The sequence below is a fragment of the Pteropus alecto genome, unplaced genomic scaffold (assembly GCF_000325575.1).
Source record: "Pteropus alecto unplaced genomic scaffold, ASM32557v1 scaffold335, whole genome shotgun sequence".
In the NCBI taxonomy this organism is placed as follows: Eukaryota; Metazoa; Chordata; class Mammalia; order Chiroptera; family Pteropodidae; genus Pteropus; species Pteropus alecto.
Genome location: NW_006436757.1, coordinates 488,856 through 501,739, shown reverse-complemented (window position 1 = coordinate 501,739; position 12,884 = coordinate 488,856). Strand labels below are relative to the sequence as shown.

The 12,884-nt window shown below is 47.4% G+C and overlaps 1 protein-coding gene across 1 annotated transcript in view; it reads left to right on the top strand.

Moving 5' to 3' along the window:
* The window catches only part of DHRS2 (dehydrogenase/reductase 2), an 8,565-nt gene extending 2,037 nt beyond the window's left edge, over positions 1–6,528 (top strand). The window contains exons 2-7 of the mRNA XM_015590660.1: positions 502–679; positions 1,205–1,306; positions 4,370–4,440; positions 5,392–5,443; positions 5,714–5,860; positions 6,367–6,528. Coding sequence (XP_015446146.1) covers positions 502–679; positions 1,205–1,306; positions 4,370–4,440; positions 5,392–5,443; positions 5,714–5,860; positions 6,367–6,528 — 712 coding nt within the window. The remainder of the gene's footprint in view (positions 1–501; positions 680–1,204; positions 1,307–4,369; positions 4,441–5,391; positions 5,444–5,713; positions 5,861–6,366) is intronic.
* The last annotated feature ends 6,356 nt before the right edge of the window (positions 6,529–12,884 follow it).

The window sequence follows — 12,884 nt, the reverse complement described above, 5'->3', positions numbered from 1 at the left end:
GGTTTTGATTTGCATTTTCCTAATAGCTAGCGATGTTAAGCGTCCTTTTATGTTTGTTGGTCATTTGTATGTCTTCTTGAGGAAAGTGTCTGTTCAGGTCCTCTGCTCATTTTTTCATTGGATTGTTTGGTTTTTTGTTGTTATCAGGTTGTATGAATTCTTTGTATATTTTGGATATTAGGCCCTTACTGGAGGCATTGCTTGCGAATATATTTTCTCATTTGGATGGAACCCTACTTTTAAAAAAATTCCCTTTAACTAAGCTGATATGAAAATCTTCTCATTTATATGATTGTTAAACATAGAGTTGTGAGGATTAAGCGGGGTAGTCTTGGTGAAGGCCTTGATGCATAGCAAGTGTTCGATAGTTTCTCTTTCCCACTCAAAGGATTTGGAGGCAGCTCTTGGGCCACACTGTGAAACTCAATTTGTGTCTCATGATCAGGCTCCCAGGAGGAGGGTAGGGAGGGCTGAAGCCATCATAGCCTTCTCTGCTCACAGGATCGGCTTTGCTATTGCCAGGCGTCTGGCCCAGGATGGGGCCCACGTGGTAATTAGCAGCCGGAAGCAGCAAAACGTGAACCAGGCAGTGGCGACACTGCAGAGAGAGGGGCTGAGTGTGACGGGCACCGTGTGCCATGTGGGGAAGGCGGAGGACCGGGAGCAGCTGGTGTCCAAGGTGAGGTGTCAAAAGGTGGAAAAACACAAGGAGGAGAACATGCCCATCCTTTCATTCACTGCTCAGCCCTGGTTGGAGCAGAGACCAGGATGGGGTCCAGAGGCCCGATAACACCACCTGAGACCACGATTGCTCACAGTTGAACTGAGCAGACACTGGCCCTCTGGAAAGTGGCCTGTTCATGAGAGGACCCTCTCCCTTTCACCCCCTACCCCCACACCCTGAGAGAACTATGGGTAAAGAGGGGTCTAAAGGAATTTTCCCATCCCAAGCCCACAGAGAGATTCCTGGAGAAGACTTTCCTCCCCTGAGGCCCTCAGCACAGACAGTCTGCCCCTGGCCTAGCCAGGGCACTTACCTTCAGCAAGAGTTTGGTTCTCACAGAGGCTGTCATCTTTCCTGGTTGAGACAGTATCTAATCCACATGCTTTGCCTCAATGCACCATGCAGCTGGGCTGTTCTCCTCACGCCATCATCTCCACAGTTCCACACTCACCCTGCCCTTCATGGCGCCCCTCCCTGCAGGCTCTGGAGCACAGCGGAGGTGTGGACTTCCTGGTGTGTAATGCTGCAGTCAACCCCCTGGTGGGGAGCATCCTGGGGACCAGTGAGCAGATATGGGACAAGGTAAGAGGCTTTTGGGAGCTGGCCGAGGGGCTGAGGTACCAGCTCTGTACTGGGCTCCAGCAGGCGCCATGCCCACTGAGCCTCTCCCTTCCCTCCTAAAGTTACTGTAACTACAGGCGCTGGGCCAGGCCTGACCACAGGTGTGCCCCAAATGTGCCCTGAAGCTACTTTCTGGTCTGTGTGATTTTAAAGCTAGTTCATTAGCTCTTTCTGCTTTCTTTTCTCTTCCCACCCCTTTTGCACTGATTCAGCAAATATGTATTGACAGCTTGCTAAGTGCCAGGCACTGCTCCAGGCTCTTGAAACAGAGCTGAGGGAGTAAGTCTCTGTTCTTGGCAGGACCCAAAATTATAAGGTCTCTGCTCTCTGTCAGTAATTTATGTCCTTATATCCGGTGGTGGGCACAGATATTGGTGGTGGTGCTTCTCTTTGGCGACCCGTTCCCGCTGCTGAGATTCTCTGCCTTTCCTAGACGAGGGCTCTTCACTGTCCGTCCATCAGATGAACCTGCTGCACGGGTCAGACCGGGACCCGCCTGCCAACTTTCCATGGGCTGAGATGTTCCAACTCACTGAATCCACTTAATCCTGCCACCTGGTGCACAAGGGTCCAGGAGAGGCCTGGTCAAATGCCGTGAGGTCTATCTCGGCTTCTTTAGGACTCCTGTTCCATTCACCCCTGTGTCCTGTTCTCTTGTCCCACTGATGGACTAGATGGGCAGATGAAGTCACATTCTCCCTGAAATGGTTAGCATTCCCTTCTGCCCCAGGCACTGGGCTAGAGCATTTCCTTCTGCCCTCCCCAGTTCTCCTCACTCCGCCAGTCTGTTCTCAGGCTGGCCTCTCCTGCAAGCTGTCCTTGGCCAGGTGCCCTTCCCTCCATCCTCAGTCAGGATCTGAATCTGAACTTCCTGCAGGCCCTGCCAGCGGCCTCCAGGCTCTCCAGCTCTCCTAATACCTCCGAAGGATAATCTGTGATCATGTAGCTGGGATTTCATTGCTGACAGTCTCCGAACCCTCCGGACTCATTTTCCCCGCTAGTGTCTCGTGCGTGGGTTCACGACTCTTTTTCTCGAAGCCGTTTGAAATCTTCCCTCCTGAAGATGGGAGCACTTGCTGACAGCCAACCTTACTTTCTATGCTGCTCCCTTATCCCCCAAACTTGCTATTCCACACGGAGTTCTGTACCACTGGACAGAAATCGTCCCCCAATTGCAGCTGCCACCATTTTGGAGGTGAAATGGTCACACAGTGATTTTAGAATTTAGCCGATGCTCTGCTTTTGCCCGGATGCAATTTTCGGTTGGTGTCCTGTGAGGAATTTCTTCCTGCTCATCTTACCCTTGGGCCAGTCTGAGCACCTCCCCGGGAGACCGCCATCCTCTCCAGTGGGTTGGGATCTCTCATGTACCACCCACCGCGTCTCCTCCATCCCTTCTTCAAGGACTCTGCAGCATGTACCCTCCTCAGGCTCACTGTCCCTACTCAGAACTTGGTGGCACACAGAGCTACTCTTCCTTCCTCGCTATTAGTGCAGTTCTTCCGAGCAAGAGAGGGACTCTCACCTTTTTCTTGGCTCACATTTGGCTCCTATGTCAAGGAGGGGCCTTGTCGCAGCCCATCGCCCACGGAGCTGACACACATGGAGCTTAGGGCAGACATCCCGTGGCGGGTGGGACTCTGTTTTGAACAGAGAGTGACCAGGAAGCCCTTAGCCTAACCCTCAATTTCTCCTTATTGGGAATCTCACACTGGTACCCCCTTTATACATCTGAGCCACGATTTGCAGTCCTGGAGGGCATCCCAACACCGGGCACCTGTTATCAGATGGGCCTCCGCACGCTCAGCTGAAGCATTTTCCCTGTCCACATCCAAGGGGTCGAGTGGTAGGGGATGAGAAGTGGGAAAAACGATGGACCAGCTGGTCAGTTCCAGATGGCAGCCTCGTTTCTTAAAGACAAGGGACGCAGTCGGCCTCACTAAAGACAGCACTCCACAGGAGCGATCCCTGATGCCACTCTAGTCCCAGCTGGCAGTCTGTCCCAGTCCTGGGCTCAGTCTCTGCTTCTTTCCTTGCCAGTTCCCCTCCTAATTCCCCCCTGTCCCCAGGCCCACTAGACAGAGTTCCCAGACAGAGGGCCAGGGACACTTATGTCTAAGCCCAGATCCAGGATGTAATCAGAGACAAGATCAGCATGGACACCTAATTCCCGGAATGGCAGTTCTCTGTCATGTTTCCGTTTATGTTTTGGCTCAGAAAAGCCCAGAACCGTGTCTGCAATAAACCAGAGTGTATATAGGCCCTCACAGCATGCGTGTTTGTGAACACAGAATAATGCTAATTCCTTACCACGGCTGTGAACTGCGGGCACCAACCTCTCTCTAGGTTTTCCTTATTTTTCTAGACTTATTTTTCCTAGTCTCCATTGCTCCATGCACAACACCTGTTTGATTTGTTCCAGGCTGTTGCATTGAGTATGTTCATTTCTCTTGGGACAAGGCAAGAGCAAAAACAAATAAAAACACGGAGAGACAAAGAAGTTTCTTCCAGAAATCTCCCCTGTTGTCTGTACTTTCCCTCCACACGTTCTTTAATCTTTTTTCCTGTGGCCTCTGTTTACAACTTCTATCTGCCCCGGCTGATCTCAGAAGCTAAGCAGGGTCGGGCCTGGTTAGTACTTGGATGGGAGACCACCTAGGAAGACCAGGTGCTGTAGGCGTAAAAACAAACAAACAAACAAACAGAACCAAAAACATCCCAAACAACTTCTATGTGCACGTCCACACTTTGTTTAAAAGGTTTGAACATTTTCTTCCTTCACCCCAGCCCTGAGCAGTTCACATTGTCAGGGCTCTGCTCGCAGACCTCTCCCGAAGCCGTGTACCTATTAAACCATTAGAAGTCGGAAATAGTTCTTGCCGGGTCAGAAGGGCGAGTAGTGTCTCAGCTCTGCACACATCTGGGTTTGCTGCAAAATTGTAGGACTCCAAGTGTCTTGTGAGAACAGGCCTGGGCTGACTGTGTCTCTCGCCACCCTCCAGCGTGTCCCTGCTCTGATTTCAGATCCTGGATGTCAATGTGAAGTCCCCAGCTCTGCTGCTGAGCCAGATGCTGCCCCACATGGAGAAGAGAGGGTATGGCTACTGGGTTGGGGTGGGGACTGGTGGCAGTTGGGGAGACTGAGGCCCAGGAGTTGAGTCTGGAGAGCACAGGGCACAGCTGAGAGTGGGAGAGGACAGAACAGGTCTCCCTGGGATCACCTGCCCCGGCCCCCCACCCCTCCTCACCCTGAGTGCAGCTACGGCTTCTAATTCTAGTGACCGCAGAATGAAGGTGATATTCCAGGGGCCCAGGCGTGTTCTCCTTGGCCTTGATATCACCAAGTTTGGGAAGAGGCTGTGCTTTAGCTCCTTATCCTGTGAGCCGTCCATCGGCACCCTCATCTACTCTGGTTTCTTCACAACCGGCCAATTTTTTTTTCACCAACTGATAGCCTATGGCAGGGTGTGCCCCACTTCTGCCCACAGGGAGAAACCATCACAGGCCCCTCCTCCTTCCTGGCTTCTTGATCATCAGGGACCCTGCTTCTGGTCTAGATCCCAAATTTCTGTCTCATGTCAGGGACTTGGCCACCACTTCCCTCAGGACACATATGTTCCTCTGGCTTCTCTTTGCAGACACTCCCTTTAGGGACTGGCTGGGGACTGTCTTGGAGAGAAAGAAAAGTTCTTGACAGTCACTTCTTGTCTCCTCCTGACTGATCTGCTTCTCGGAGGTGGCCCGTCGCTAGGCATGTCCCATCAGCCGTGGTGCCTTCGCCAAGCCCACTCTGCCCTCTTCCCCACGCACTTGGCCTTCTGCTCATCTCCCCCCAGGGAGAGGCAGGGGAGTATGATGGTTCTGAGCACGGACACTGGGTCAGAGACGTAGGGTTGCATTCCTACGTCTGCCACCCATTGACTCTGAGCCTCGGTTTCTGTAGCTGTGAAATGCGGATAGTAGTAGGACCTGTGTGAGGCTTGCGCTGCACTAAAATTTAGTTCTCAGCTTCCTCTCTCTTCTTGTGTCTGTCTGTGTCTTCTCAGGAAGGGTGCTGTCATCTTGGTCTCCTCCGTTGCAGCTTATTTGCCACTTGTGGTGAGTGCTTGCTCCGTATGTTTTGGTTGGGATAAGATGGGGGGTTTCCTAGAGTCCCACAGGGTCAGTGTCTGGGACAGACCCCCACCTTGCTCCTGCCGCCCTAGGCTGAACTGGTGCCCATGTAGCTGCTGGTTCCCTCAGACCAGGCTGGGGAGTGTGTCTGAGCTCTGGGTTTAGGCCAAGTGTGATCCTCTGTAGGTGAGAACTTCAACTGACACTTTCCTCCACACCCTGATGTCCTCCTAACCCCTGTTCACCTGGTCTTAGGAGTTGGGTGTCTACAACGTCAGTAAGACAGCCCTGCTGAGCCTCACCAGGGTGCTGGCCATGGAGCTGGCTCCTAAGGGCATCCGGGTGAACAGCCTGGTTCCGGGAATAATAGAGACTGACTTCAGCAAAGTGGTGAGCACTTGGGTGTGCCCTCCGTTCTCTAGCCTGGCTCAGTGGAAACCCTTCCCAAAGACTAAGGGATAAAGAGGATCAGCATCCTTACAGATGAGGCCCTCACTGTCCTCTGAACTCAGCCACGACCCAGTCCATCAACATCAAGAGGGGCAAACCTGTCCTGAGTGCTCTGTCATGTGACTACCTCGGGGACGTCCCATGTTCTTGTTTTGGCAGCACTGACTCCTTCATCTCTTCTCTTTGCCCAGTTACATAAGAACGAGCTTACGGGGAACATAGTCAAGGCACTATCGATGCAGAGGCAAGTGGGGTTTGATCCTTCGGTGGTCTGGGTACCTTTGGGGAGGGTCGTCTGAGCCTAACTCAAGAGCAGACCTCTCCCTGTCTTCTGGCCATTCCTTTTGCTGAAGCCTGGGCTCCACATAGCCCTGGAGGGTGCAAGTAGTTCTGCCAAATTGACCCCATCACTCCAGGGAGCCCACTCCCACCTTGGCCTGTGAGCCCCAGAGCAGTAGAAGCAGAGTCTAAGATCGCTGACACTGTGTTCTGTGCTCCTTCCATCCAGGTTCGGGCAGCCTGAGGATTGTGCAGGACTCGCGTCCTTCCTATGCTCTCCAGATGCCAGCTACATCACTGGCGAGAACATTGTGGTGGCTGGCTTCTCGCCTCGTCTGTGACGGGGCCTGGGGGCCGCAGAGCTGTGGGTCTGGGCCTAGGTTCCTGAGGATGGGTGAGCTAGGAGATCATTAAGCTCTAGGGACAGAGTCCAAAGTTCTGCCGGACTAGCAATCTGGGGGCTCGCTCATGCCAGGCCTGAGGAAGAAGCCCCATTAGTCTCATCCTCGTGACCCTCTGAGCGAGTGTTGTCGATTTGGCTGCTGTGATCCAACCAACACACGGGTTCTTGGATTCTCGGTGTTGGGCTGTGGAGCCAAGGGAGTTCACGGGGCTGGTGCTTCGCAGGGACCATCAAGGGCAGGACCAGAATCTCAGGCCCCTGAAGGATCCCAGCTCCTTCTGTCTGTCCTCTGTGCTTTAAAGGTTTCTGCCCTAAAATAAACTCAAATTTATCCTCAAGTCTGTTAAGTCTTGGTAAAGGTGGCGCCTAGGGCAGCATGGCCAAGGACAGGCCTCTCCCATCACCTGCCTTCTGTTGCTGCCCTGAGCTGGTCACAGACCTGCGGTAGTGGGGATGGTGGGGAGTGCGTGTTCACAGCAGGCTCTTCTCTATTCTCTGAGCTGGGGCTGCTGGAGGCTGAGCAAGGCTGGAGGAGGTGGAATGATTCTGGGCTTCTCCTGGGGGTCTGTAGGCTAGTGGTTCTTAATGTTTTCTGAACCTCACAGGCCTTTGAGCACCTGAAGTAAAAGTCCCACCAAATCTTGTGTATAATTCCAGGTCGAGAACTTAGTAATTTAGACTGAAGAGAGTTGTCGGTACAGAAGTTCCTCTTGGGGTTGGCTTTTCTTGGTGATGGCCTTTTCTGATTGTCCTGAGTCATATTCAGGGCACCATCCTTCTGTGTGGATACGTTTAAAGCTCAGCAGAGTCGAGGAGAAACAGCAGCCTTCAAGTCAGGTAGCAAGTATGGCAATGTTTTTTCCTGAGGAAAGGGTTCAGAGTCAGTGCTAACTTTGCAGCAGAACTACCGGTATGGATGGAAGCAGAGGGGTGAGTGGGAAGAGCATCATGGCCGACTGATGCCCCTGTGGGTAGATGAGCGTATTCAGGAGAGAGAAGTGAGGCATAACTCTAGTTTGCTCTCTGACAAGGATGGAGACTCCATTCTTCTGCAGCAAAGTGAGAGGCTACTTGTCCCCGAGGCTTCAGGGCATAGCCTCTGAGTGATGGGCATAGGCGGGGTCTCTGATTCAAGTGTGCAGGTCTCTGTGGATCCTGGGAACTTGGCCGGGGAAGGGACCAGTGGGGACAATCGGGCAGGGCGTGGGGAGTAGGAGCTGTTTGTGGTCCTCACCACTTGCATAAAGTCAGTCTTGATTATTCCTGGCACTAGGCATATCTCAAAAACAGTCATAACTTAGACTTGTCGTCATTCAGGTTTTCTCCACCTTGAAATATTAAATGCACACATCCTGCTCTCTGTCAACAAATTCCTATTCTTCCACCTCTTTCTGCTCTGTTTCCTTTCACATGGAGAATTACTGTTCCCTGACCCCTCTATTTTGTCCTAATATATCAATCTCTCCCCCTTTATATTAGTGTGCTAAAGCTGTTATAACAAAATACCACAGACTAAGAGGCACAAACAACAGATGTTTATTTCCTCACAGTTCTGGAGAATAGAAGTCCAAGAGCAAAGTGTCAGCAGGGTTGGTTTCTTCTGAGAACTCTTTCCTTGGCTTGAAGATGGCTACCTCCTCTCTGTCTTCACCTGGTCTTTCCTCTGTGCATGTCTGTGTCTTACCTCCTCTTCTTGTGAGGACACTAGTCATATTGAATTATGGGTCACTCCAATGACATACTTTAACTTTAATTACCTTTTTAAAAACCTTATCTTAAAATACAGTCACATTCTGAGGTACTAGATGTTAGGACTGCCCCATGTGAATTTGGGGGAGGGGACCCAGTTCAGCCTATAACCAATCTTCTCAAGCCCACTTCCTCATCACCTCACCCTCCATCTTCATAGGGGAGGCAGGAATAATGATCTGAGAACTTTTCTTACCTTATGAATTTGTCTGTGAGGGGTTCTCTCTTTTCCTTACTCTCTCCCATCAGTGAAGGGTGTCCTCTCTCATTCCTCCATAATCCAAGCTGGCTCCCACCTCTGCTCTAGCTGGCCTTCCCTTTCCACCTCCTTGGGGTCCTTGAGCTGTCAGTTATTCTCTTTTTTGTTTCTTCGATACCTCCAGTAGCAAAGTTAAGCCAGAGCAACTGATCTACCACATTTGGACCCACAGATCTCAAAGAGCCTGTGCAGCCAGGAGAGGTCTTTTATATGTTATTTTGTGTTTGGGATTGTGCTGTTGGCTGTAGGCTCCTTGCCTGGAGAAGGTGTTCCATGCAATTATTTCCTCCAGTGTCTGGGATAGGAAGGAGGCTCACCTGATGGCTTCTTCTTCTTCTTAGTGCCTATATTCCTCCTCTCCCTTTGGAGATAGAGGCGAGTAGGTAGGTCATGCAGAGCAATTCTCTGCTGGCAGAGTCACTCTTCTTCCTGAGTCAGGATGGAGAGTTTGTGGGTTCTCAGAATTGTGTTTTGATTTTTTGGCTCCTTTGTTTCCAGAGCCACCTATACTTCCTACTCCCTTATAAAACTATTTTCATTCTATGTCAGAAACATCACTTGAAACTTGGAAGTAGGCAAGAGAGCTGTCAGAATATTTTCAGTGCAGTGTTGTGGTGTTGGGCTTGACTTTCTATCATCTCTGAGCAAAGATTAATGTATAGATTTTTGTCTTCCAGAGATGCATATAATTCTATTAGAAGAGATGGTCCCAGAGATTATGATTTATTGTCTTCTTGGACATTAACCAGTTTTGTGTCTAACCCCAAAATCTTATTCTAACACTTCTTATAAATACCTAACTTTTTGAGTGGTTTTTTTTTTTTTTTGGATTAGTCATGACATCTGATTTGTTCTCTCATTAATGAGTTGAGTAAGATTTTGACACCTGTTCATTTTTTATTTATATGAGTAATATTTTTTGAAAAGTATACTTTAACACTGATTTATTATATGCAAAAGTAAGCAAAAGGAGAGGCTATTGGACTTTGAAGTAAAACCATTTTTATTATTTATGCTGCTGATCTTTCTATTATTTACCTTTCACTTGAAAAATTGTTTAAATTCACTCTCATTTATAAAGAGAAAGCTCTTTAGTAATCCTTTATCACACCGAAACTGCCACATTATACTCTTTTTTTTTTTGACATATTGTTATAAAAAGTTGTCTAGGTTGTCTAAAAAGTTGTCTCAGACCAAACATCTAAGATTATACATACAAAATATCATTAAACTCTTCTCATAAGCAGCCTCAGGTGACCTCTGAAAATGGTTTGCTATCCACTTGACCCAGAAAACCCCACAAAATCTTGCAAATCAAGAGGTTCAAGTCTTTGTATTCACTTTAAGAACACTCGTGAAACTGCCTAGGCCAGTATGCATATCAGTATCTGAAGGATGTCACTTTACAGAAGCAATGTGTGCTATTCCATCGTTACAATGGTGGAATTGGGAGGTGTACGCAGAACGAACAGTGAGGTTGGATGTAGGGTCAGTGGCCCAAAAAGAGTGTTGAATTTTTGCTGCACATGCTTAAAAATGCATAGTGTTAACGCTGAACTTAAGTATTTAGATGTAGATTTTCCGGTTATTGAGCATATCCAGGTGAAGAAGCTCCCAAGATGGGCATGGAATTTACAGAACTCGTGGGCAGATTTATCCCTCCCTGAGCTCTCCCTGCCACAATGAGATGATACTTACTGAAAAAGAGCAGATTCCTAAACCAGAAGAGGAGGTTGCACAGAATAAGAAGAGATCCCAGAAGAAACTGAAGAAACAAAAACTTGTGGCCTGGGAGTAAATTCAGTATCAAACAAATGCTAATAAAAGTAATTTATATATATAAATAATTGAGTATGCAAAGTTAATGTCAGAGGGATGTGAAAGTTTCATGCCTATGCAAGGTAATTACAATGACAGAAAGGAGTCCTTTATGCTTTCCTACTGACTTAACTTTCCTGCAAAGTTGTGACCTCTGCTGGGCACTTTCAGAATCTCCACTGATCTTTACCTCAATCAGCTTTTCTAGCTCTCAAAATAAGTGAAAGCTTCCAGTTGTAATGCCTCTGCACAGACTTTTCCTCTTGCATCACCATAGAAACAAAACCCTCACTGTGGGGGGGAAAAAACACATTATAATGAGGAAGCCTGCTGTAAAATATGGATTAATAAGTTGAACAGCAAACAGAGTGAAACTCTTGTTTGTAGAAAGGAGCTGAGTGACAGCAACAGCAGTTGGGGGAAGGAGGTAGGGTGTTTTGCTGGACTCAGATGGGAGAAAAAAAATGTAGAGTCTAACTCTTATTCTGTAAGCCTGAGTTCTTATACCACATTATCTGGCTAGAGGCTCCTTCCACTGTGGTGGTGGAGCAGCAATAACAAGCAGAATACTCAGGACCCTGAGCTGCTTCTGCCTATTATTTTGGGAACTCCAGGAAAAAATGGCACATGAGATTTAATAAGTGTTATGGACTGAATGTTTGTATTCCTTCAAAATTCATATGTTGAATTCTAATCCCAATGTGATAGTATTTGGAGGTGGGCCTTTAGGAGGTGATTAGGTCATGAGGATGGAGCCCCTAAGACGGGATTGGTGCCCTTATAAGAGAGAGACCAGAAAGCTAGCTCTGCTTTCTTTCCACCCTGTGAGGATACAATGAGAAGTCAGCAGCCTGTAACGCCAAAATGGGTTTTCATTGAAACTCGACCATGTTGGCACCCTGGTCTCAGACTTGGAGCCTCCAGAAATGTGAGAAATAAATTTCTGTTGTTTATAAGCCACCGAGTCTATGGTACTTTGTTAAAGAAGCTCGAACAAAGAGATGGTACAAATTGATAAGAAACATACTAATGCCTGAGTAGATAGATGGGCAAAATTCATGAAAAATAGTACATAAGTAGGAAATCTAATTGGCCAATAAACATATGAAAAAGTTCAACTTAATTAGTAACAAAGGAAATATAAATAAAAATATCTTACCATTTTTGCCCATCAAAATGACATAGATTTTAAAGGGGCAGTACTTACAGTGGTGATAAGAGATGAGATAAGTACATTCATAGATTTTTGTTAGAAGTAAAAACTCTACAACTTCAGGAAATCAATTTGGCATTATGAATCAAGAACTTCAATTAATCCAGGATTTCCACTTATGAAAGTCTATACTAAAGTATCTATTTATGAAATATCGAGTACAAATCGAGTAAAGTCTATATTTATGAAATATCGAGTACAAAATTATTCATAAAATCAACATGTAAAAAATAAGCTGAATGCCCCCAAATAAGGAAATTGTTAATTTTGTGTATCCTGCTGGTCTCCCCTTGCTCACTTCGCTTCAACCATATTTTCCTCTGTGCTGTTACGTGAGTGGGCCAGGTTTGCTCCCTCTTTAGGACAATTGGATTTACTCTTTTCTCTCCTTGTCATACTCCCCTTACCTCATCCAGGTCTTTATTCAAATGTCACCTTCTTGGTAACACCTTTTTTAAACTGCACCCCTCTCCGTGTTCCTTTTCCTGACTTCATTTTTCTTTCTAGCCCTTATCACCATCTAACATTCTATGCAGGACCTCGATTATAAGTCAATCTATCTACACAATTCATCATTGTCTAGTTGCCTTAAAAAAGGTTTTAAATTTTAAAGCCCAATTAAATTCTACATTTCATTGCACTGCAAGTTATTGCTTGTTTCTAAAAATAAGACAGAAGAACCTTTGAGTCAAATCAAGATTTAAAAGAGTAGAGACTCTAAAATGTGAAATCTGCTGAGAAGCCCTCTATCCTTATTATGTGATGGTGACGTAGCTGGTTGAATTCTTCATACTGCAGCTTAGTTGTCTTAAATCAAACGTCTGTTGAAGTTGAAGCTTGAGGAAATGCGGTAAAAAAAAAAAAAAAAAAAAAGAAACAAACAAAAAAAACCCAATACCAGAATGTTAGAAAATATTGTATATTCTTGAGGCTTTTAGTAAGGTCTTATGAAATAGAGACAAGCTTTGATCTGAGTTGACCTGGCTGAAAGCAGAAAGGGGACAACATATAGCAATTATAGGGGTCTAAATCAGGGCCATTACCATCATGATTCTGTTCACCATGAGGTCTAGGGACTTACATTCCTGGAGTCATGTAATGCATGACAGTGGCAGCGCTGCAGGGGGAGGGGCTCAGTATGACAGGCATCACGCGCCATGTGGAAGGACCTGGAGTGGCTGGTGGCCACAGTGGCGGGGTTGGGGGGAGGCAGAGATGAGAACACAGAGACCTAGCCCAGGAGAGGGGGCTCTAA